Genomic DNA, 26,016 nt, shown 5'->3' with positions numbered 1-26,016 from the left:
CAAAGAAACTATTTCAAAAATGACATTCACAAAATATTATCATTCATTACAAGACAACTTGATAATTTTCAGAAAGCATTCTATTTTATGTCCAACAATTATTTCTTGGCTCAGATATATCTGGAAGTAAAAAGCCTGAATAGGACTCAGATGATAATTAGGCCCCCTCCTTCTGTCATCTTTAGCACAGAAGTACTGCTGAAGGTAGCAGCCATGAACCAACTTTCAACTCAAAACTCAGCAACAATTTTCTATGGCTTCATACCTTACCAGAAATCCCAACATTACTAATTTATCCTCTGGAGTTAAACATTGTCTTTCTTCTCTGAATTCTATTTTAAGGAAAATGGAGGAATAGTATAGGACAGTGGCTTGGATTTGAATCACAGTTTTGTGACTTAGTGGCTCCATGACTTAACATAGGTTCCTAATTTGTAAAATAGATATATCATGATAGTATCTTCCCCCTAAAGTTATCCTGAGGACAAAATATGATGTTTAAGATATGTATGTGAATATTTTGACAAGTTACCTGGCCAATGCCAATCTCTCAATAAATGCTAGGCATTTTTAAACTCATCGCAAAATCTCTAATAACACAGTGAGGATGACAGATGAGGTAGAAAACAAAGATCTAATACAGAGAATCAACAAATCCAAAGGACTGTTCTTGGAAAAGAGTAATAAAATAACCAAACCTATAGGGAAATTGATCAAGAAAAAAATAGAGCAGAAACACACAAAAAAAATGCTAGACATGAAAGAGGGATATAACTGCAGATACAGCATAGATTAAAATTTAATAAGACAATATTGTTAATGCTTAAAGCTAATAAATTTGAAAACTTAAACAAAATAGATATATTTATAGAAAAAAATTATAAATTAACAAGCTTGGGAAGAAACAGAAAGTTAGAATATTCCTATACACATAAAGAAATTAAATCAGTCATTTCAAACCTTCTCACAACAGGTCCAGGTAATTTTATAAATGAGTTACAACGAAGTTTTAGGGAACAGTAACACCCATGTTACGCGACCTAGAAAACAGAGAATGAGGTAATGCTTCTCCAACTCATTCTGCAAGATGAGGATAACTTTGCTATCAGAACCAGCAAATGAGAAACTAAAACTGCAGGTTAATCTCACTAATAAACATAAGATTCAGTGCCCCTAAATAAACCAGAAGTTAGAAAAAAGTCCATCAAAACAAACAAAAAAAAGTGTATAAAATATATATTTATCCAAGAAGTAAAAGGTTGTAATATTATAAACCTATTGATAAAATCTTCAAAATTAAAATAAAGAAGGATAATCACATAGTCATCTTAATAGATGCAGACAAGGCAGTTGATAAAATTCAACAACCTTAGCAAAACAAGATTGAAGGAATCCTCCTTAAACTTGATTAAGGGTGTCTACCAGAAATATATAATAAGCATTGTGGTAATGGTGAAAATTTTAGAATCATTCCATTTAAACTCTGAAAGAAATTGAGAGTTCCCACTTTTACTACTTTGATTCATTCAACAATGTACTAGAGAGCTAGCTGGAGCACTAAGGCAAGATAAAAGAAGATGGAATTCCCATCGTGGCTCAGTGGTTAATGAATCCGACTAGGTACCTTGAGGTTGCGGTTCGATCCCTGGCCTTGCCCAGTGGGTTAAAGACCTGGTGTTTCTGTGAGCTGTGGTGTAGGTCACATGCACAGCTCGGATCTGGTGTTGCTGTGGCTCTGGCATAGGCTGGTGGCTACAGCTCCAATTAGACCCCTAGCCTGGGAATCTCCATATGCTGCAAGTGTGGCCCTAGAAAAGACGAAAAAACAAACAAAAAAAATTATTAAAAAAAAAAGACAAAAGAAAATGTAAATAAGTGGAAAGGAAGTGTGTTAGCCTGCTTGGACTGCTACAACAACATATTATAAACTGGGTGGCTTAAACAACAGACCAAGGTTCTGACCAATTCAGTGCCTGCTGAGCCCTTGCTTCCTGACTTGCAAATGGCCAGCTTCATACTGTGGCATGGCAGAGAAAGAGAGGGAGAGAGTGCAGAGCAAATTCCTGGTCTCTTATAAGGCTACTAATCCCATCATGAGGACTCATCCTCAAAACCTCTTCTAAATCTACTTACCTCCCAAAGGCCCCACCTTCAAATACCATCCCATTGGGAGTTTGACCTTCAACAAACTCCCACTGGGAATTTGACCTTCAACAAACATGAATCTGTGGTTGGGATTGGCGCAACAATTCAGTCCACAGCAAGAAGAGAGCAAAATATCTGCAAATGAGAGTTTCCATTGTGGCTCATTGGGAACTGAGTTAAGAACCCAACATAGTGTCCCTAAGAATGCAGGTTTGATCCCTGGCTTCGCTCAATGGGTTAAGGATCTGGCATTGGTGCAAGCTGTGGTGTAGGTCGCAGATGTGGCTCAGATCCCACGTTGCCATGGCTGTGGTGTAGCCCTGCAGATGCAGCTCTAATTTAACCCCTAGCCTGGGAACTTTCATATGCCACAGGTGTGGCCTTAAAAAACAAACAAACAAAAAACTGCAAATGATTGATTTTCTACATAGAAAACCAAAATGAATCAACAGAAAAATATTGTTATTAACTGTGAGTAGCCAAATAGCTGAAATGGGATTAATATACAAAAATCAGTTGCATTTTTTTTTCCCACCGGAAATAAACCGGCAATAAATATTTTGAAATATAAAAATTATAACAATTAAAAAACATAAAATTCCTAAGAACAAATCTTAGAAAGTATGTGTCAGTATTCACAGAGAAAATTAGAATTATGAAACAACATTAAAGAAGATCTAAATAAATGGAGAGAAGAAAAGTGGACCAATGACATAGAGAACCCAGTATATAAGAGAACTAACATATATGATAAATTAATTGGAAAAGAATATATATCCTGGTAGATAGTGTTGAGAAAACTCACTTGCTTTAGGAAAAAAATAAATGTGGACCTCTGTATAATACTGCTTACAAAAGTGAACTATATGGATGACTTAAAAATCTAATTGTGAGAGTTACATTAAAAAATGCTTTAAAAAGAAACATAGAAAAGGAGTTCCCTCACGGTTCAGAGGGTTAAGGATCTAGTGTTGTCACTGCTGTGGCTCTGGTTACAGCTGTGGCATGGGTTTGATTCCTAGCCTAGAAACTTCCACATGCTGCAGGCGTGGCCAAAATGAACAAACAAAAACAGGAAAATAATTTTGTGACTTAGAGTATTGGTTTTCTATTGCTGGTATAAAGAATTATCACAAACTTAGTGGCTTTTAAAGAATACAAATTTATTTTCAGAAGTTTTAAAAAAAATAAGGTGCTGGTAAGGCTGTGTTCCTTCTGGATACTCTAGGGAAGAATCCCTTTTCTTACCTTTTCCAGCTTCTAGAGGCCACTTGCATTCTTTGGCTTGTGGCCCTTCTTCCATCATCAAAGCCAGTAGCACAGCACCTTCAAATCTCTATTTCTTTCTGACCTCTTCTTCTATCATTACATCTGCTTCTATACCTATCACTCCTATGCTTCCCTCTTTCCTTGTAAGGACCTTGTGATTACACTGGGCCTACTCAGGTAATCAGGGATAATCTTCCCATCTCAAGACCCTTAACTTCATCACACCTGCAAATTCTCTTTTTCCATGTAAGGTCATATATTCATATATTCCAGGGATTATGACACAGACATCATTGGGGGCCATTATTCTGTCTACCACAGGTAGGAAGAGGAAAGGACTTCCTGAGAAATATTTCCAAAAAAATCAAACTATAAGAAAATAAATGATTTTTGATTACATCAAAATAAAGAGCTTCTGAAAGTCAATGAAGAAGACACAAATAAATACAAAGATATTTCATGCTCATTCCATGATTGAAGGAACAAATATTGTTAAAATGTCTATGCTGCTGAAATTATCTACAGATTAAATAAAATTCCTATAAAACTTTCAACAGCCTTTTTTTCACAGAAATAGAAGAAGGAATCCTAAAATTTGGATAGAACACAGCATAAAAGACCCCAAATAGCTACGGCAATATGAGAAAAAAAGAGCAAAGCTAGAGGTATCACACTTTGTGATTTCAAACTATATTTAAAAAACTAAAGTAATCAAAACAGTCTGGTTTTGATTTGTAAAAATGGAATCAATGGAACAGAATCAATCCATACATATATAGTCAATTAGTTTTTGACAAAAAAGCCAAGAAAATACAATGGAGAAAGAATAGTCTCTTTAATAGATGTTGTGGGGAAAAGTAGATAGCCACATTCAAAAGAATGAAACAGGATCACTATCTTATACACAAAAATCCCTGGCCCAGGAATTTCCACATGCCACAGGCATAAAAAACAAACAAATAAACAAAACTTCTGTGCAGCAAAAGATACTGTGGATTAAGTTAATAGATATATGATATAAAAGAAGATATTTGCAGGGTCTAAAATAGAGGGGTTAATATCTAGAACATATAAGAATGTCTTATAAATCAATAAGAAAATAAAAAGCAGGGATCCTAATGGGAAAATGTTCATAACATACCATCCCATCACAGGAAAATGGCAGAAAAGGAAACCGCAAAATGTAAAAAAGTATATCAACAGACTCACAATATCAGGAAAACAAATAGCAAATAAAGCTATGTTCTCTTATACCTATAAGAGTAGAAAGTTAGATAATGCAACAGAAAGTCAGGGACTTGGAACTATACACTGCAGCCATTCTGGAGAGAAATCTGCCAAAATGTAGTCATGTTAAGCATATGTATCCTCTATGACATAGCACTTCCCTAAGTGAATAGCCCCCAAAGAAATTTACCTGTAAACACCTGTACCAGGTTGTTCATAGAACATTTATTTGTGTGTATGTAAGAAGGTGGGGTGAGTTTAAGTTAATCTGAGTATCCATAAATAGGGGAGTGGATTGGTGAAATAACTTCACATGTTGGAGTTCTATGCAACCATTAGCACGAACTATCAAGAGAGGCATATAAGCACTTTAATGTATCTGAAAATCAGGACTGAGAAGAGTAATAAGATACAACATTTACAGAAATTGAAATACATGCAAAAGCATGTAATACAAAAACACACACCAAAGGAATCATATCAAACTAATTAGAATGTTTGTCTATGATGGGGGAGAATGTTGGGAAAGGAGAGAAGGAGGGAGGGAAGAAGGAAGCAAGGAAGAGAGGGAGGAAGGGAAGAGAGGAGGGAGGGAAGAACGAAAGGAGAGAGGAAGGAAGGGATAGAGGGATGAAGGAAGCATGTTCAAGGATCTAAACACAATATTATAAAAACATCTATTCTCTCCAAATTGATTTACAGATTTGATAGCATTCTAATATAAATTCCTATAGGGGTCTAAGTGAAACTCGACAAGTTCATTCTAAAATTTATGTAGAACCAAGGGTTAAGAATGGTTACTATACCCCCTCAGGAAGAATAACAAGGCAAAGGGACTACAAAAATCTAAGACTTATTGCAAAGTTTTAATAGTAAAGAACATGTTCTTGGCATGTGTAGCGGACAGACCCATGGAATATAATATAGAACCTCATATATATATGGAAACCTGATATATGACAGGGGGTGGTACATAGACTATGCAATAAATAGCAATGTGATGAGGCAGTTGGTTATCCATTTATAAAAATAAAATGAATTTTTTCCTATGCCACATATTAAAAACCAGTTACATGTATCAAAGACAAGTGTGAAAACAAGACTTGAAGATATTCTATTTAGTCTCCTAAATATCTTAATGATCTTGATGTCAGGCATGATTCCTTAAACAAAATGATAAAGGTAACTATAACAAAAAATGCTGGTAATTTTGACTGCACTAAACTTAGAACTCCTGTTTATCAAAGGGCTTCATAAAGTAAAAGGCATTTATCACAGGTAGAAACAAAGTGTTAGTATCTGTAATACAGGCTTTTTAAAAAGTATTATATATCAACAAGACAAAAAATAAAAACCCTCAAAAGAAAAATATTCAAAATAGAAAGTATGAATGGCCAAGAAACATATGAAAAGGTGTTCAGGCTCATTAGTATTCAGAGAAGCATAAATTAAAATCCTTACAATGTGCTATTTTTAATACTTATTCTTAAGTCTGATGATATCGAATGTTGGCAAGAATGTAGGACAGCCCAATCTTTCATATTTGGCTTGTGGGAATGTACATTTGTACAGCACCAAAGAAATTTGGCATTAGGCAGTAAAACTGACAGTGAACCTACTCCATGACCCTGCCCTTTCACACACATTTTGTGCCCTCAAGAATCTTCTGCATGTGTGATCCAGGAATCGGTAGGAGAATGTTCCCAGAATTGCTTCTCCTGTTAGTCAAGAAGCCAGAAGGAGCATAATCCCACAGTTTCATAGCCAGCAGAATGGGTAACATATTGGGATGCAGTCACAACATAAAATTCCCCACAGTGGTGAGAATGAATGAGCCATATTCATTCATTCATACTGCATTGAACCATATTTATAATATGTACTACATAGATTAGCATGGATGAATCTCAAAATCAGATTGAGTAGAAAAAGCCAGCTGTAGACAGCCACATGATACATTCTGTTCATGTAAATTCTGAAACCATCATTGTAACAATGCTTGTTCAGGGATACCTACATATGTTATAAAGTACATTAAAATGAAAGGGAAGTATAAATATTAGGAACAAAGTAGAAGAATCCAACTGGGGACATGTCAATAGAGAATCCTTTCCTTTTTTTCTTTTTTTTTCATAAGCAGCATGCTAGGTACACGGGTCTCTATTTTTCTTTCTGCTATATACTACATACATATATACAGACACACATAGACGCAGAGAATGTACATATAAATACCGGTTATGTTCATTCACACATTTATATTCATTATATTCATTCTTTTGTATGTAATATTTCATAGAAAAACTGCAAACAACGAAAAAAAAGTGAAGCTTCCAGTTAGCATATAAAAGGTTTTCAATATAAGCTATGACAGTTGATGCTCAGGATCTATTTTTTCCCCAAGCCTAGAATTCACCTTACCCTGTGGCTTTGTGCAAAAATCATTCCATAAAGCCTATGGCTGGGAACACACACACTTACTCAGGTCCACAAAGACAGACAGACAGACAGACAGACAGACAGACACACACACAGAAATTGCAGCCACAATTGTTGCCCCTCTTTCCCCTTATCTAGCTCCAGTGCAAATGAGCAGCCCTCCATCATGCATGGAAGGGGACACCACGGGGAACAAAGCCAGCCCAAATGCTGATCATCTAGATTTCCTTCTAGATCTAAAGGAGACTGCACAAGCACTGGGAGGGGAAACTTGGCAGAAGCTAGAGGGTTTTCATGCAGGAGGGAGCTGTTTAAGAGCGCTGGGGAATGCTGGCCTGTGGGCAGGGCTTGTGTGGAGCCAACCTTCTGCGAGCAGTATCAGGGTATCAATTGTACCCACCATCCTGAGATTCCTTCTTCCCTTTGACGTGGCTAAAAATGGAATCAGCTGCAAATAGTATGTGACTGTGTATGGGAACTGGGGTAAAGCTTGTTAAGTGTAACATTTAGCCAGAACCCTCGTACAGTCTGGAATCAAAACATTGTTTTTAAGATGATATAAGTTCTCAAACGTCCTCAGGACCTTCCCATTGGTTGTCATCTGAAAACAGCTCTGTAGGTGGAGGGCATGATGAGATTTAAGAAAGAGGGAGATTACTCCAGTTGGGTAGCTTTCTTCCTTGAAGAAGCAAGGGAACTTACTTTAGAGGCTTGTCTTGGGTGACCTCAAGACATTAGATTGCCATGCCCCCGGCCAGAACCTTAGAAGTCTATCAGAGGCCTTCACTAGGTTCAGTCACGTACGCAGTCCACATAGTCTCATCATCACTTTATTAACTCAAGGCTGTGTCCTTGGGAAGCTTCTGGGAGTGAGGAAGGCAAGTGAACGCACATTCCAAAAACAGGGGCAGGGGTGAGGAGTCTTCAAGGGCCAGGATCCAGTTTTCTGATGAAACCAGCCGGCTGTCACGTCTTCTTGATGACCTCCCCTAAGAGATGAAATGGGGTAGTTTTTTTGGCCAGCCAGGACAACATCAGAAGACTAGCCAAATCTTTTAAAAACACTGCTTTCTCCCCAGATACTTCTGTAAACCCTCACAGCAGCGAAGCAGCCCTTTCCAGGAGCTTGCCATGCTGGAGGTAGAGCCCTTACTCCCTCAGCACAGGCAGGCCCAGGAGACTATCCCTTACTAACAGAACCCTGTCTGGGCCTGAAGCAGAGTCCGGAGTATCCAGGAGAACCAGGTAGTTTTAGTGTGATTACAGCTTGTGAAGGCACCGCGTTCTTTCTGTTGTGAATTAAGACCACGCTCAATGCAACAAGTTACGTTTAGGCCTTTTACTAGTACATACTTTCTGACATGATTTTTCTGCCTTTGGCTCACTGATTAAGTCCACCTCTGCTAACAAATATACTTTAGATATTTTGAATTTTAAAAATTGTAAAACCTAGGAATCATACCCACCAGCTGTAATACATTTGTATTAATTCTAGGAACTGGAAAGCTTTTAGAGAAAGAAGAGCTCTTTGGTTTTTCTCCTAATCATGCATGTGTGTCACCAGATGTAATAAATCATACCACAATGATTTTTATGTGGTCACAACGAATGCTGACCTTGAGGGACACAGCCTGACATGCCTAAGTATTGGAATTAGCTTGAATAGGGTCTGTATTTAATGCAAACCTGGCAAAGGGTGAGAATGGCCTGGATCTTAGATTGGCTTGATGTTGTCCTAGTCTGTTTAGGCTGCTAAAAAAATAAAAATAAAAAAAATAAAAAACCTACATACTAGGTAGCTTATAAAAAACATAAATTTATTTCTCATAATTCTAAGGCTAGAAGCTCAAGATCAGGGTGCTAGCTCTCTTCTGGGTATAAACTTTTTGTTCACTGTAGCCTCAGCTAGAGGAAGAGAGGTGAGCTAGTCTTTTGGAGGCTGTTTTTAAAAAATACTTATCCCATTCATGAGGGCTCCACTCTCTTGACCTAATCACCTTCCCAAAGGTGCTGCCTCCTAATTCCATCACCTATGAACTTTGAGGGGACACAAACATTCAGATCATAGCACTTGGGTTACTCCCTCAACTTCTTCATTGTTTCCCCTGATTGCATAGTACAATTAGGGAATATTTCACAAGTAAAGAAAAAGAGAAAGAAAAAATGAAACATAAAAAAGGAAGAAAGGAAAAGGAAGAGAAGAGAGAAAGAAGTAGAAGGCAAAGATGAAGTGAAGAAAGGAAAGTCTGAAAAGGGGAAAAAAGCAGATGAGAGATACAGGAGAGGGAAAGAGGAGGTGAAATACCCCCTTAACACCCTGAACCAAGCAAGCTCCTGTGTGGCTCAAGGAGGCCTTCAGTGAGACTGCCTCCTCCCTTCGGTAAAAGCATCAAGTCAAGTGTTTCACCGCAAGTTATTTTTACTTTTTTTTTTCCTAAGAGAAAGCACTCTATTAGATTAACTAGTAATTCGAGTGTGGGGCCTCCCTATACCTGTCTGATTATGATCGGGTTCCCAACAAGCACAGCAAAGGATGCTCTGTATCCTCAGTCCATCTGCTCCTACGTGACCCTTGACCCCTTCAGCAATGCCTAGAATAGCACCCAGTGGACAGCTCATGACTGAGGTTTACAGAAACAGAATTTAATCTGGGAAGTCTGGGATATTTGTTTGACTACTGAGTTTTGTTTATTTAACTTAAACACAAGCACAGGCACAGGCACAGGCACAGGCACAAGCACACACATGCAAGTGTTTGGATTTAAGGCTTTTCAAATACTTAAGCAGAGGCAGGTTACCCATCCTGTCTTTCTATAGCACAATAACATACCAGTGTTTTCAGGCCAGTGGGGACGTCCGCTCAATGATTTCAGTAACAGGATCAGGCCTCCATATAATCACTGGCTGGTTGGCTTTGGAGCCCCATCCTTCCTCCGTGTCAGCAGCCCTGAATGACAACGTCACTCTTTCTTATGGTTCTGAGGATACCAGGGAGTTTGTTATTTATTTGCTTAACAAAAAGAAGAGCTCATTTCAAAAGGACATAGAGAAGGGGAGCTGGGCTGTACCAGCTAAATCCCACTTTTGTATTTGATGAGCTTTATTGAGGATTTGCATACTCAGTAAGGAAAATTGACAGTCTGCTCCATGTTATTATTTCACATCCTATCACTGCCTCTCTTTTGTCCAGTTTGAACTTCTGCAATATTCCTCTTAATTGTTAAAGTTTTGTCATTCCCACAAGGATACAACCTTAGCGTTATGTCACCAGAATGAAATGGGGAAAGACAGAAGCTGTCCTTTGCAAATGGCATTGGAAAGAAGAGAAAAATATTCATGGTTCCCTAGCTAATCAGCTAGCACTTGCTTACTATTAAATTATTTATTATTAGAACATCATTAAAATGTTTTTCAAAAGGTTACACGTAGAGTGTAGTACTATGTCTCTGACACACTGTGCCAATACCATTACTATACACTTTTAAACTCTTTTAGTCTTCACCACAAACCAAATGGGAAAATATCATTCTCCCCATTTTACAGATCAACAGACTGAAACTTAATGAAGTAAAGTGACTTACCAAGGTCATGGGCTAGTAAGTGGAAGAGGAGGGATTCAAACCCTGTCTGATGGACTTCTCTGCTTAACCCATGTCCTAGGTTAAACTGTCTGGTTCACATCCTGGCTCAGCTACGCTGTGTGTATGTATTACTGATATATGTGTATGAGCTGATCACTAAACCTCTCTGTACTCACTTTCTTACCATAAAATGCAAATAATAATAGTTACCATCACAGAGCTGTGAGAATTAAATGAAATGACGCAAGTGCTTAGAACAGCGCACTTAACTACATACATGATATGCTTCCATCAATGTAGCTATCATCTTAAATGTTTGCAATTAATAGACATGATCACCTTTCATTGTATGGTACTTGTTTCTTTATCTTGGTTCTAACAGATCTATTGCACTTGTGCCTTGTGTTGAAAGCTCATTACTCCAATACGATCTATCTTGGAAGCAAAATGGCCTAAATAACAATGCTTGAATTAACTTCATATTTTGATCCACTGAAAGACCTGTTGAAGAGATGGTGGACCTTCTGGTGGACCTGATCAGGAACTGCCCAACTACACAACATTATTTGGTTCACTGAAATGGTGCCCTCACTGCCTTTCACACCAGGAAGCCAGGCAGCAAGATGATTAGTGAAAATAAAACTGTCGTTGGAAACTATTTGGGAACAGTTCTACTTTCCAATATGGATGCAGCCTGACTGGACCTGGGTAGCTCTTTCCTACTTGGTTTCTTTTCAAGGTCTTGAGAGGAGCTCTAAAAAAACATTTCAGGCCATCTGGCCTATTTTTTTGTATTTGTGACTCCTACAAGTAAACATGGCCAGGGAAGATTTGTGGACATTTCCAGATAACTTCCTTAAAAGACAGCAGGGGACCTCCCTGTGCACCTTTCATCTCCATCTTATCCTTCTTTGTCTGGCTGTGTTCTGAACGAGAGGCATACCTTGTGGCCGAGAAGAAACCCAAATATGCCAAGGCCAGGATTCAAGCAGCTATTAATTTGACTCTAAGTCTAATGTTCTTTCCACTGAGCTGTTTTATCAAGGCCTTGTACACAAAAGTTTACTCAGTAAATGACATAAGTATACAAAGATCAGAAGGACATCTGAGCAAGGTCAGTAGTGACTCTGTGAAGCCTAGCATGAAAAGCTTTCCTATTCAGTAAGTGCAATCATGGATAAGTAAGTCTTTCTGAGCCTGTTTCCACATCTATAAAGTGAATAATGATATTGCAAAGATTTCATGAAATAATCAATATAAAGTGCCTAGCACAGTCCCTACACAAAAATTGTAGCTACCCTCATCTCCCTCCCTTCCTTCTCTTCCTTCTTTTCCTCCAAGTTAGAATAAGGACCAGATGAAAAGCACTAAGTACTAGTTTTCTTTTTTGGCTATGCCTGTGGCATACAAAGTTCCAGGGCCAGGGATTGAACACACGGCATAGCAGTAACCAGAGCCACAGCAGTAAGAATGCTGGATCCTTAAGTCACTGAGCCACCAGGGAACTCCATCACTAAGTATTTTAAAGAGTGAGGTTTGTTTTAGCTGGGTCTTAAGATATTTCAGCTTTTTGAGATAATCAGTTCCTATCTCTAGAAATTATTGGGTTATGCCTAGAAATCTGCATTTGAAATCTTCGTTCATTCTTTTCCAGATGAACCATGGAGTACATCTTGAGAAATACTTAGTTAGGAGGTAACATTGGAGACATAGGTAGAAGGAAGGAAAGACAGAGAAGGAGGAAAAACATAAAGGCTTTGAAGGTGAACACTGGCAAACTCTAAATGATGGGCTCCAAAATTTGACCTCATATTTAATGAAGCCGTTTCATGTTTCGAACAGAATTTTTAACCCAAAATTTAATTTGGGAAAAATAGTTTGGTAAATGTATATTGGAAGATTTAAAGGAGATAATTGAATTAGGCACCTCATGTGTATGATACTGCAAGGTGAGATAAAAGAAAGAATAAAAATTGGAAAGATTTGAAAAATGCTGTGTGGAAGGTGAACGATGATGAACTTGGACTGGAGTGTGTTCTATTGAACATGCTGTCTCTACACGCACCAGCCAGTGAAAAGGCACATCTATAGTTGTTAAAGGAGAAAACAATGGCATCTATGTCATTCCCAAAGTTTGGGAACTTTTTTCCTTTTATAAATAATAACAGCAACAACAATAATAGTTTGCGCAAAAAAAAGCAACTACGGTTATTTCTACTTAGCACATTCAATTGCCTTGGGTTATGCGGTTGGTTTGAACTGTCATCACTCTCAGTTAGCAAGTAACTGAGCTGCCTTCTAGCAGCTGAAGAGCAGCGAGTAGTGGACTGTATGTAACACAATGCCACCAGTGGTGCCAACCCACAGAGCGCATCCAGTTGCCTAGAGCTGAGGCCACATGCCCAAGTCTGTAACTCAATAATCTTATCAAAGTAATTGGCCACAGGTGGTTCACAGAGCTTGGTGGACAGCTGAGCCTGTACACTATTTTTGAGGCTGCCTTAACAAGTTGCTTGAAGTTGGGTGTGTTGATTTCTCTACTCTAGTGGTTCTTACTCTGGAGGGATTTCGCCCCTCAGAGAATGTTTAGCAATATCTGAAGACATTTTTTTCCTGCCATGATTTAGGGAGGTATTGCTACTGGCATCTAGAGGGTAGAGGCTAGCGAGGGTGTTAAGCATCCTAAAATGCTCAGGACAGCCCCCATAAGAAAAATAATTACTCAGCTCAAAATGTCAATAGAACTAAATGGAAGAAATCATGCTCTATTAAAACACATACCTGGGCTCTTCCTCTAGTCATTTATTTTGTTTAGCAGAACACAAAGGCTGGGTGATGAGGAACCAAAATGAAGAAGACTTATCTCAGCCCTGAACTTGGAAGAGGTATTAATGGGTCCTGAACTTGGCAATGGAAAAATATGTTTAATCTTTTGTGTGTGTGTCTGTGTGTGTGTGTGTGTGAGAGAGAGAGAGAGAGAGAGAGAGAAGGGGGAGGGGAGGGGAAGGGAAGGGAAGGGAAGAATCATTGTGTAAAATGATTTGCAAGCAGAGACAGCAATCTAAATCTGAACAAAGAAAATTGTTTCACGCTAAGCCCTGACAGCACACGCATAGCAATGCCAGGATAGTGAATGAGTGGGATCACTCTAACCCAATAATCTCCCATAAAATGTGTACCAGTTATGCACAAAAGGCAGAACCCATCCTCCTCCCCAACAATGAACAACAAAAAAACAAGTCATGCAAACTCAGTCCTTCACAAAAATTTATCCTGTAATTTTTTACAGACTGGCAGTGATCGTGGGAGTGGCATAAAATTATTTTTATTTTTTATTTTATTATTATTTTTTTAGTAGTTATTTCCCCAATATAATTTTTTCCTACTGTACAGCATGGTGACTTAGTTACACATACATGTACACATTCTGGTTTCACACATTATCATGCTCCATCATAAGTGACTAGACATAGTTCCCAGTGCTACACAGCAAGATCTCATTACTAATACATTCCAAAGGCAATAGTTTGTATCTCTTAACCCCAAGCTCCCCAACCACCCCACTCCCTCCCCCTCCTCCTTGGCAACCTCAAGCCTATTCTGTAAGTCCATGATTTTCTTTTCTGTGGAAAGGTTCATTTTTGCTGTATATTAGATTCCAAATATCATATGGTATTTGTCTTTCTCTTTCTGACTTCACTCAGCATGACAGTCTCTAGTTCCATCCATGTTGCTGAAAATGGCATTATTTTGTTCTTTTTTTATGGCTGAGTAGTAAAGTGGTGTATATATACACATCTTCCTATTCCAATCATCTATCGATGGACATTTGGCTTTTTTTCCATGTCTTGGGTATTGTGAATAGAGGTGTAATGAACATGCGGGTGCATGTGTCTTTTTTAAGGAAAGTTTTGTATGGATATATGCCCAGGAGTGGGATTGCTGGGTCATATGGTAGTTCTATGTATAGATTTCTAAGGTACCTCCATACTGATCTCCATAGTGGTTATAGCAGCTTACATTCCCATCAACAGTGCAAGAGGGTTCCCTTTTCTCCACACCCCCTCCAGTGTTTGTTATTTGTGCACTTATTAATGATGGCCATTTGGACTGGTGTGAGGTGGTATCTCATGGTAGTTTTGATTTGCATTTCTCTAATATCAGGGATGTTGAGCATTTTTTCATGTGCTTGTTGGCCATCTGTACATCTTCCTTGGAGAAACATCTATTCAGGTCTTTTGCCCATTTTTCAATTGGGTTGTTGGCTTTTTTGCTGTTGAGATGTATAAGTTGCTTGTATATTCTAGAGATTAAGCCCTTGTCAGTTGCATCATTTGTAATCATTTTCTCCCATTCTGTAAGTTGTCTTGTTGTTTTCTTTTTGGTCTCCTTTGATGTGCAAAACTTGTCAGTCTGATTAGGTCACATTGGTTTACTTTTGCTATTATTTCTGTTGCTTTGGGAGACTGACCTGAGAAAATATTCATAAGGCTGATGTCAGAGAATGTTTTGCCTATGTTCTCTTCCAGGAGTTTGATGATGTCTTGTCTCATATTTAAGTCTTTAAGCCATTTTGAGTTTATTTTCATGCATGGTGTGAGGGTGTGTTCCAGTTTCATTGATTTGCATGCAGCTGTCCAGGTTTCCCAGCAATAGTTGCTGAAAAGACTCTTTTTCCGATCTTATGTTCTTGCCTCCCTTGTCAAAGATTAATTGACCACAGATGTCTGGGTTTATTTCTGGGTTCTCTATTCTGTTCCATTGGTCTTTATGTCTGTTTTGGTACCAGTACCACACTGTCTTGAAGACTGTGGCTTTGTAATATTGCCTGAAGTCTGGGAGATTATGCCTCCTGCTTGGTTTTTGTTCTTCAGAATTGCTTTGGCAATTCTGGGTCTTTTGTGGTTCCATATAAAATTTTGGATTGTTTGTTCTAGTTCTGTGAAGAATGTCATGGGTAATCTGATAGGGATTGCATTGAATCTGTAGATTGCTTTGGGTAGTGTGGCCATTTTTACAATATTAATTTTTCCAACCCAGGAACATGGAATATCTTTCCATTTCTTTACATCTTCTTTAATTTCCTTGATTAATGTTTTACAGTTCTCGGCATATAAGTCCTTTGCCTCCTTGGTCAGGTGTAGTCCCAGGTATTTGATTTTTTGGGGGTGCAATTTTAAAAGGTATTGCATTTCTGTATTCCTTTTCTAGTAGTTCATTGTTAGTAGACAGAAATGCAACCGATTTCTGAATGTTAATCTCATATCCTGCTACTGTGCTGAATTTGTTGATCAGCACAAGAAGTTTTTGGGTTGAGTCCTTGGGGTTTTCTATATATAGTATCATGTCATCTGCATACAGTCACAATTTTACCTCTTCTCTTGCAGTTTGGATACCTTTTATTTCTTTTGTTTGTCTGATTGCTGTGGCTAGGACTTCCAGTACTATGTTGAATAACAGTGGTGAGAGTGGATATCCTTGTCTGGTTCCAGATTTTAGTGGAAAGGCTTTCAGCTTTTCTCCATTGAGTATTCTATTTGCTGTGAGGGTTTGTCATAAATGCTTCAATTATGTTAAGGAATGTTCCCTCTATACCCACTTTGGTAAGAGTTTTGATCATGAATGGATGTTGGACTTCATCAAATGCTTTTTCTGCATCTATTGAGATGATCATGTGGTTTTTGACTTTTCTTTTGTTAATGTGGTGTATGACATTGATTGATTTGCATATGTTGAACCATCCTTGTGCACCTGGTTGTGGTGTATGATCTTTTTTATATGTTGTTGGATTCGGATGGCTAAAATTTTGTTGAGATTTTTGCATCTATATTCATCAAAGATATTGGCGTATAGTTTTCTTTTTTGGTGGTATCTTTGTCTGGTTTTGGAATTAGGGTGATGGTGCCATCATAGAATGTCTTTGGGAGTGCCCCTTTATTGAAAGGGCAGGGAAGAAATGGCATTCCTACAATCAGCACTGATGGCCCTTTACCTCCAAGATGGGTGTTGGGAATTTCCTATTGGGTTGTACAATATCTGTCCAGTGGGTGGTCCCAGGGATGGTGACACAGGGAGGGCTCAGTAGGACACAAAACGAAAATAGGCACAGGAGTCTGTAGCTCAACTCTTGTTCTAGCATAACCCCAGTGAGTTCTGCAGGTATGAAAGTGCTGCAACTATGGTCTTGAAAGAACAAACAGATAAGCACTATTGGAGGCAACATGGGTTATGGAGAGAAACATCTGTCCTCCCCCACTTTATCTTGTTCCCTATCCACAACCTTCCCCCTTAAATCAGTGTCAAGAAAATGACCCTAACCTCCCTTAAAAGGGGGAAGACTATATAAGCAATCAGCTCTAGGATCTGTCACCTTAGAATTGATGACTACAAGTGAGGGAAACTGTCTTAAGAAATTCAGATGGAAGTTGCCAGTGAACTTTCCTTTTCAAAGGAAACACTGACTTCTCCTGGGATGTTTTCTGTCCTCTCATTGCTGTGATTTTGGGGGTGCCCTCCTGTCTCACTGCCTTGGCATCTGTATTAGTTTCCTATGACTGCCATAACATCTTGCTACAAACTTAGTGGCTTAAGATAATATGAATTATTATCTTGCAGTTCTCCAGGTCCAAAGTCCAGCATGGCTCTCACTGGGCTAAAATCAGGGTGTCAAGTAAATTATCCCTTCCAGGGGATCTATTGGAGAAACTGTTTGCCTTTCTTACGTTCTAGAGGACATTTATATTCTTTGCTCCACATCCCTTTTCATCTTCAAAGCTAGCAGTGGCCATGTGAGTCTCCTAAGGCACCATTCAGATGCTGGCTTTTCTGCCTCCCTCTTCCATCTTTTAGGAACCATTGTGATTACCCAGCACCCACACAGATAATGCAAATTAATATGCCTATTTTCAGGTCACCTGATTAGCAACCTAAATTCCATTTGCAGACCTTAATCTCCATCTTGCCAGGCAACAGACCATATACATGCGGGCTTTGGGGACTAAGATGCTATGTCTCTGGAGGAGCCATTATTCTATCTATCACAGTTTCCATTTGATTGCCCCTTTGCAGTTTGGGGTTAGCAGGGCATGAGGGCATGTGTATGCAGTGCCAACGTGTCTATAAATAAATATGTGCTGAAGGAACAAGTCAATGAGTGGGTGAGGAAGTGAAGTGTTAATATTCAGCTTCCTGAGTTAACTATAAATCCTGAAAATAAAAGTAATTATTAGAGTCGCTCACCTCCCACCCACACAACTGATAGAAACCCTTTGGAAGGTTCGGAGGTGAACTGCAACTATGGACAGCTTAGTCTGCTTCTGACTCCTCTTCTGACTAGTGACTCTGCCTCTTGGCTTTTTAGGATTTAGTAGTTCGAGACTAGAATGGGCAAGATTTCTTTCCTATCTTCCCCATATGGTCAAGGCACTCAATTATGCAAAACTTGTCCTCTCACAGCTTTATCCATTTGTGTTGTTTTAATCATCACAATGTTTCTTTAAAAAAAATCCTGTGAATTTTTTCCAACTAATTAACCCCTTTCTCATTTGCTCCAGGTTTGGGCTTAGGAGTACTGACTTGAATGAGGTCAGTCTGTCACTGCGGAGTTTTTATTTACTGAACTCCTCTGGAAAGTATTGAACCAGTCTGGACTCTGATTTATTTTCCTATTAGGTTGTGTGAAATTCTGACAGCTGCAAAAATAATTATGATTCTAAAATAGAACATAAATACATGTGTAGAGCAAAAACATTTTATCCTTCCTCAATTAAAAGAAATGATTTGCCCTTTTATACTAGAGGCTATTAAAGACGCATTTAACTTTTTCTGTTCTGTAGGGGAGGGAGTAATCAATAAAGGTTTTTCTGGCAACATGGACTCCTATGCCAGGTTCCCACTATCAGTCACTGTGTCCAAACACTGACTCATTTAGGTTACTAGTTCATGGATGTCTGTTTTTAATATTAGCCTAATCAAAATACATTTCCCCCAATGCTTATTTGCCTAATTCTATCATTCGCCCTCCTTGCTCTGATGTTTGCTCTAAAATAGAATTATGTAAACATCTGGCTACCAACTGTGACAATCATTAATCTTAATACTTTTTGTACCCCCATTCATTAAAGAAGAGCATTTGGCCCAAAGTTACCCAATGATCAGTGAGAAAGTTAATTGGAAGCTTTCTCTTCTCACAACTTCCTTCCTCAGTCTCTGATGAATACGTTTATCCGCATCAACCTACTCCCAGCAGCGATACTGAATGGGGGTAGTAAAAGCAACCACTGACTGAGCTTGAGTCCCTTCTGGTGACCAAGCCCTCTGTGATACATTGTGTACATTTTCATTTTATTCCCTACAATGACAGCAGCTATGTATTATTGTCCATGTTTTCTACATAAGGAAACTAAAGCTCAGAGATAGACATTAAGTAATTTACCCTAAGTCGTATCACTAAAAAGGGGGCAGAGCTAGAAACTTAATTTTTTGGCACGAAATCATTCCCAAAGCCCAGATGCTTAACCTTTTATCTAACTCTTAAAGACATGTTTACTACACTAAAATGATAAGAGGAAGAGAATAAAGATTAGAATAGGGATAGTTTTCATAACAGAATGAAAGAATGTATTTATGGGATAAAATGTATAAACATTACTTTTAAATATCTTTTGGATAATTCCTTGCTTTATATTATCTATAGTCTTTTTGTTGTTAGAATGACTAGTTAGGACATGCTCCAGGTGATGTGTCTTCATCTTGGTCTTTCCTCATGTCACAGTTTTGCTCTGTGCCAATTAGACTGGCACTTTCATTTTTGAGGGATTAGGGCTCCCCTATACATTTTTTAGTCGTCCTCATCTAGCAGGGGGGCATCAGAAGCTCTGGCTCTGCACCCTCCACCCTCACCACACACATTTCCCATGTACTTCCAGCTTCTTGTTCACTCTTCTCCCATCTCCAGGATCCTTTGCCACTCCATTCTCTTCTACATCACCCTTTCATCTGTCTCCTTGCATCCCATTGTCCTCTGCCCTCTCCTGTCTTAATTCAGCAAGTTTCCATTAAGAGCCTGATGCATTGGCAAGTTTCACACATTCTAATCTTTCTTCTTGTTCTCAATAGTTCTGACAATGCATCATTCTTTTTCTATCATGCACCACTAAGTAGAAAGTAGGGTTGAGACCCATTTATGTATGTATGCGTGCGGTGGGAGTTGCAGGAATTGTGGTCCATGGCTGCTTAGGCATTCACGTGGCTTGTGGGTTACCTCAGGGCCCTCTCCATCCCTCTGCTCTTTCTCCCTCATGTCCACAGTATATCTTTCAGAGTAAGGCCCCAGACTATTGCCAACACCACTTAGTTCCAACCAAGACACCAACCCACGGTAATGTTCTCATAGACATCATTATTTAAAAGATGTTAATATCAGCAGAAGTGTAAAGATAAAGTGAGGGATTTTTTTCTCTATCAAACAAGAAAATCCACAGTATCTCATAGGGCAGAACAACTTTTATGTAACTCTCATCCAGACCCTTCCTTCACAAACTTTAATAGTACTGTCTATAACTTGTTTAGGGATTTTATTATTTCAAAGAATTGTATTTTTAAAATACTGCTCTTTGGGGAGTTTCTGTTGTGGCACGGTGGGTTAAGAATCTGACTACAGCGGTTCATGTCACCACAGAGGTGTGGGTTCAATTCCAGGCCTAGAGTGGTAGGTTAAAGGATCCGATGTTGCCACAGCTGAAGTGTACATGGCAGCTGCAGCACAGATACCATTTGTGGCCTGGGAAATTCCATATGCTGCAGGTGAGGCCATAAAAAATATATATTGCTCTTGCATAAAAATATAATGATTCTAAAACAATATACTGTATAAATTCACTCATCTATCCAACAGATACTTCTTATGCTCTGTTTATGTACAAGATTAAATGTTAGGCATTATGGACAATACATGGAGTATAGACTATCTTGCTTATGCCCTAAAAGATGTTATAGAAGGAAATAAATGTACAAAACAAAAATACATACATAACTCAGGCCTTCTGGTGCAGACAAGATGTTGAGAGGGGTCTCCGCTCTAAAGTAGTATGTTTTAAAATGGGTTATCTGAACATGCAAGTGGCTGCCATCATTTGGGGGCTTCTTTAAAGACTATGGGCAAGTAGAGGTATGAATGTTGGGTCCCTCTATTCTTTCCAACCTCACATCGATGTGACAAAGCCTTCTTCCTGTGGCTATGAATAGCAGTGAACAGGGACCCGACACAAGAGCATTTCTGGGTCTCACTCATTGTTTTGAGGGAGGTCCTTTCTGCTTCCATCAGGTTCACTTTATTATCCTCATGCTGGGACAGTGGCATCTAATTAGGACTTCTTTCCCAGGAGCCCAGCGTTGCCCTTGAGCTTTTTCTTACTCAAGCTTATGGCCAGGCTAACATACTGGAAACAGGAACCCTATTCTCCCCTTCCTTCTGGAAGATTTTGGTTTCTATGAAAAATGCAAGTATCCCATGAAATTCACTCTTGAGGTTGTGATACTAATTTACCAACAGATGAGAATTTTCCATGAAAAAATTCTTCTGTCACAGAGCCACAAACACATGGGGGTACTTACGTAAGTGGAAGGAAACCCCTTAGTGGGGAGGGGGGAGTCCAGAGATGAGACCCAAAAAACATAGATGACCCACTCCCCTATTTTTCTTGGAAGCATCTTGCCTGTGCCACCCACTGAGAGGTAGATGATCTAAGTGTTTGCCCAATACTGTTGTAGATAGTCCATGTTGTTACCGGCTGGTCCTTTCTTCTTCACATTTGCCCTTTGGGCCAGAGTAATCTAAGTGGCCATCTATCACTAGAGAGTGACTCCACTCCCATAAAGTGACTCTCCCCTAAAGTAGGTGTAGCAACTAATACAAGCTTTCCTGGCATGTCACAAAACTGGCCCATAATAGAAATGAAGAGCATCTGAGCTGGACAGAGTCCTTAAAGGTATTCTCCAAGTTAAGAGCAGGCACCATTTCAGAAAGTCAAAAAGGTGCTAACAATGCAGGAAGAAGAGGCCTTTGTGAAACTAAATGGAGATGGAATAGGACATAATACAGCTACTCCACAAACCATGTGAAAGCCTCCTTTCTTTGGTGAATGGCCCACTCAGGGAACCCTTGAGCTTGTAACAAACCACCTACAGACTCCAAGCCTCTCTGCTTGCAAGGCCCAAGACTTCTGGAAAAAGACAAGAAGCCCTTCTTTTCAAACCTTCAGTGTCAACAACCACTGCCATGGCAATTCCGAAAGCCAAAACCATTCTCACCTCTGCTCAAGAACAGCCCTCTGATTTAATGTCTCCACTCTGTCCTGATCTTTCCTCTTCCTGAACCCCTTCAGCACTCACAATCCATCACTCACTAATAAACAATTAAAAATGCCCTGGAGTTCCTGTTGTGGCCCAGTGGGTTAAGAACTCAGTGTAGCATCTGTGAGGATACGGGTTTGATCCCTGGCCTCACTTAGTGGGTTAATGATCTAGCATTGCTGCAAGCTGCAGCATAGGCTGCAGATGCAACTTGGATCTGATGTTGCTATGGCTGTGGTGTAGGCCAGCAGCTATAGCTCCAATTCAACCCCTAGCCTGGGAACTTACATATGCTTCAGGTGGGGCCCTAAAAAGAAAAAAATAATGCCCTTATTCATCATCACAAATTCTTTTGGGAAATGAGTCAGGGTATTATTTAATGTTTCATATTGTCCTTTGTTTCACATGTGATAATCTCATTTCTCCAGACTAGTAACTCTTCAAAGGCAGGACAAATACCTTATAAGTCACAAAAGCTGATTGGGACCTTATTTCCTAAATTAAAGTTCCACTCATATGAGTCTACAAATACAACTTCATGTATGAGAATATTGGAATAGAATATTCTAAATATGAGATGCCTCTGAATATCCATGTAGTCACCATGCTTGTGTTTCCTGGGGTCACAGTCTCACACTAGAGTCTGCACACTGTCAGGGACAATGATGGCTTGTTGGCAGGATGCAAACATCTAAAAACATATCTTCCAGGAATTTCTAATTTCTAGTTCCATGTGTAAGGAGCTTAGAAGTCACCAATCCATTCTAACAACAAATGACAGCTTGAACAGACTGAAAAATTAAGAACTCTTCTTGAACCTGTAATGGAGGAGAGGACAGAAGGCAAAGCACTGCCCCCAAGACCAGAGTGACAAACAGTTAAGTACAGGGAGTCACCGTTTACCAGAGCAGAGACTGACAAGTAGAAACTATGACAGGAATCAGTGCCAGGGCAGGAAAACCTGAATTGTAACTGACAAATTGCTGAAGGCTCAGTGTGAACAACTCTAAGTGCTGAAAACTCCAAAGAGACCCAGTATTTTGTGGGGTTTACATCCAGGATCCCAGTCAGTTTCTCACAATAAATACTGGAGAAAAACTCCCTCCTGTTTCAGGAAGGGTGAGGGGAAAGGAAAGATTCTGAAATATGCCAGAGCAGGCTATTCTTAAAACAGCTGCCCTTAGGAGAAACTAGTTAACTAGAGCCTAGAGCTTAACTGACCCAGGGGAAGGAAAATACCCAATTCTAGTCAGCAAGCCTCCCATGTGGGGGAAGTGAAATAATCACCTTTCCACTCTAGCCATTCTGTCCCATCCATCTCCCCATAAGGGGGGTGGGAAAAACAAGAGAGAGAGAAATGCCTGGCAGTTCACAGGGCAAAGACTCATTCAAAGAATTGAAGGGCAAAAGAACTCTCCCCTGTCTTCCCCCACTGACCACCACACTACTCAAGACCTACATGCAGCAATTCCTTTTATGGAACTGGTTGTCAAGAAAAAATTACAAGGCACACTAAAAGGCAATAAATACAATTTGAAGACATAGAGCAAGCATCAGAACCAGACATGGCAGAGATGTTGGAATTACCATACTGGGAATTTAAAACAACTATGATTCATATGCTCAGAGCTCTAATGGATAAAGGAGACAGCCAGCAAGAACAGATGGACAATGGAAGTGGAGAGGTAGAAATTCTAAGAACCAAAAAGAAACATTGGGATCAAAAGCCCTGTCACACAAATGAAGGATGCTTTTGATTAGCTTACTAGTAGACCAGACATGGCTAAGGAAGGAATCTCTGATTTCAAGGAAATAGCAATAGAAACCTCTAAAACTGAAAACCAAAGAGAACAAGGACTGAAATAAATAAATAAATAAATAAATAGCGAGCAGAACATCCATGACCTTTGGGACAACTATGAAAAGTGTAACACCTTTAATGGAGAGACTAGAAGGAGAAGAAAGAGAGAAGGGAATAAAAGAAATATTTGAAACAATAGTGACTGATAATTTCCCCCAACCACCAGATACCAGGGAGCTCAGAGAACAACAAGCAGGATAAATGACATATATATAGTTTTCAAACTAAAGAAAACAACTTTTCCTCAGAAACCATGCAGCAAGGAGATAGAGGAGTAAAATATCTAAAGTACTTAGAGAAAAAAAACAACAACAACCCAGAATTCTGAACCCTACTAAATTATTCTTCAAAAATGAAGAGAAATAAAGGTTTTCTCAGACAAACAAAATTTGAAGGAATTTTTTGCCACTTGACTTGCCTTGCAAGAAATGTCAAAAGACATTTAACATTTAGAGAAATAAAAATGACATAGGTCAGAAATTTGGATCTACATAAAGAAAGGAAAACATCAAGAATGAATAAGTAAAGGTAAAATAGAAATGTTTATTTTTCTTATTCTCAATTAATCTAACAGATAAGAGTTTCTCAAAATAACAATAGCAGCTATGTACTTGGTTATGTATGCTTATAATATGTATACATTTATGTATGCTTATATATAGGTGAAATAAATGACAGCAATAATACAAGGGATGGGAAGAATTTGGACCGTTTGGTTATTATAAAGTACAGTACATGTAAAGTGACAGAGTATTATTTGCAAGCGGACTTGGATCAGCTATAAACGTGTATTGCAAATTCTAGGGCAACTACTAAAAAAAGAAAAACAAAGAAGTATAAATAATGTGCTAAGAAAGTGGAATCATTAAGTTAAAACAAACCGCAATTAGGAGTTCCCGTCGTGGCGCAGTGGTTAACGAATCCGACTAGGAACCATGAGGTTGCGGGTTCGGTCCCTGCCCTTGCTCAGTGGGTTAACGATCCGGCGTTGCCGTGAGCTGTGGTGTAGGTTGCAGATGCAGCTCAGATCCCGCGTTGCTGTGGCTCTGGCGTAGGCCGGTGGCTACAGCTCCGATTCGACCCCTAGCCTGGGAACCTCCATATGCCGCGGGAGTGGCCCAAGAAATAGCAACAACAACAACAAAAGACAAAAAAGACAAAAAGACCAAAAAAAAATAAAAAAATAAAAAAATAAATAAAAAAATAAAACAAACCGCAATTAAAATCATAAAAGGAAGGAAATAGTGGAAAACAAAAACAGGAATAAAGAACACAGGCAACAAGTAGGAGACAGTAACAAAAATAGTAGATCCAACTATATGAATAATCATCATTAATATCAATGATCTAAATGTATCAGTTAAAAGACAGAGGTTGGCAGAGTGGATCAAAAAACATGACCTGACTATATGTTGTCTACCAGAAACCCACTTTAAATATAAATACATATATAGATTAAAAATATTGGATGGGGAGGTGGATCAAGATGGTGGAGGAGTCACACTCACCTTCTCCCACAAACACATCAAAAAAACACATCTACATATAAAAAGACTCACACAGAACATCTGTTGAATGCTGGTAGAAGAACTTAAACCTCCAAAAAGGGCAAGAAACTCTTGACATGACTGGGTAGAACAAAATAAGAAGAGAGAGAGAGAGAAAAGGAATCATGACGGGACTAGCATTCCTAAGAGGGAGCTGTGAAGGAGAAAAGGAACCCACACCCTTGGAAGGCACCTAACTGACAGGGAGATCAGCCGAGGTAGAGAGACCTCAAAGTTGACAAGAAAAGTACAGCAGCTGGACTGAGTAAGGCAAAGTAGAGTCAGAGCTGCAGAGATCACCTGCCCTACCGCCTCGGATGCCACAGCATGAGATGCTCAGGCAGGGGCTGGGCGCTGAGACTTAGACTCCGGAGGTCAGTTCCAGGGAGTGGACTAGGGTTGGCTGTGTGGGGACAACCTAAAGGGCTGAGTAGCACTGTGCCACAGACAGGGCAGCAGTGTGCTATGGGCTGGGGAGGGGAACGCCACAGATGAGGGAACCCAGGTGAAGTTCTGGGCCTACAGGAGAAGCAAGGCGCCATTGTTGGGGAAGGCAAGAGGAGGAGGGGCAGACAGGCATAGGAATCTACCTGCA

At 39.3% G+C, this 26,016-nt stretch overlaps 1 protein-coding gene across 1 annotated transcript in view; it reads right to left on the bottom strand.

Annotated features, from left to right (window-relative positions):
- Positions 1 to 4,230: 4,230 nt before the first annotated feature.
- Positions 4,231 to 26,016, bottom strand: part of LOC146406375 (uncharacterized) — a 137,643-nt gene continuing 115,857 nt past the window's right edge. The window contains exon 4 of the mRNA XM_084971148.1: positions 4,231 to 8,069. Within this exon, the coding sequence (XP_084827274.1) occupies positions 7,914 to 8,069 (156 nt within the window). The 3' untranslated portion in view covers positions 4,231 to 7,913. The remainder of the gene's footprint in view (positions 8,070 to 26,016) is intronic.

This window comes from Sus scrofa, chromosome 1, assembly GCF_054392235.1.
Source record: "Sus scrofa isolate SSC_HxYL_T2T_F1_AM1 chromosome 1, Sscrofa_HxYL_maternal_Yorkshire_Landrace_v2.0, whole genome shotgun sequence".
Lineage (NCBI taxonomy): Eukaryota > Metazoa > Chordata > Mammalia > Artiodactyla > Suidae > Sus > Sus scrofa.
This window is presented reverse-complemented; position numbering and strand designations above follow the sequence as displayed.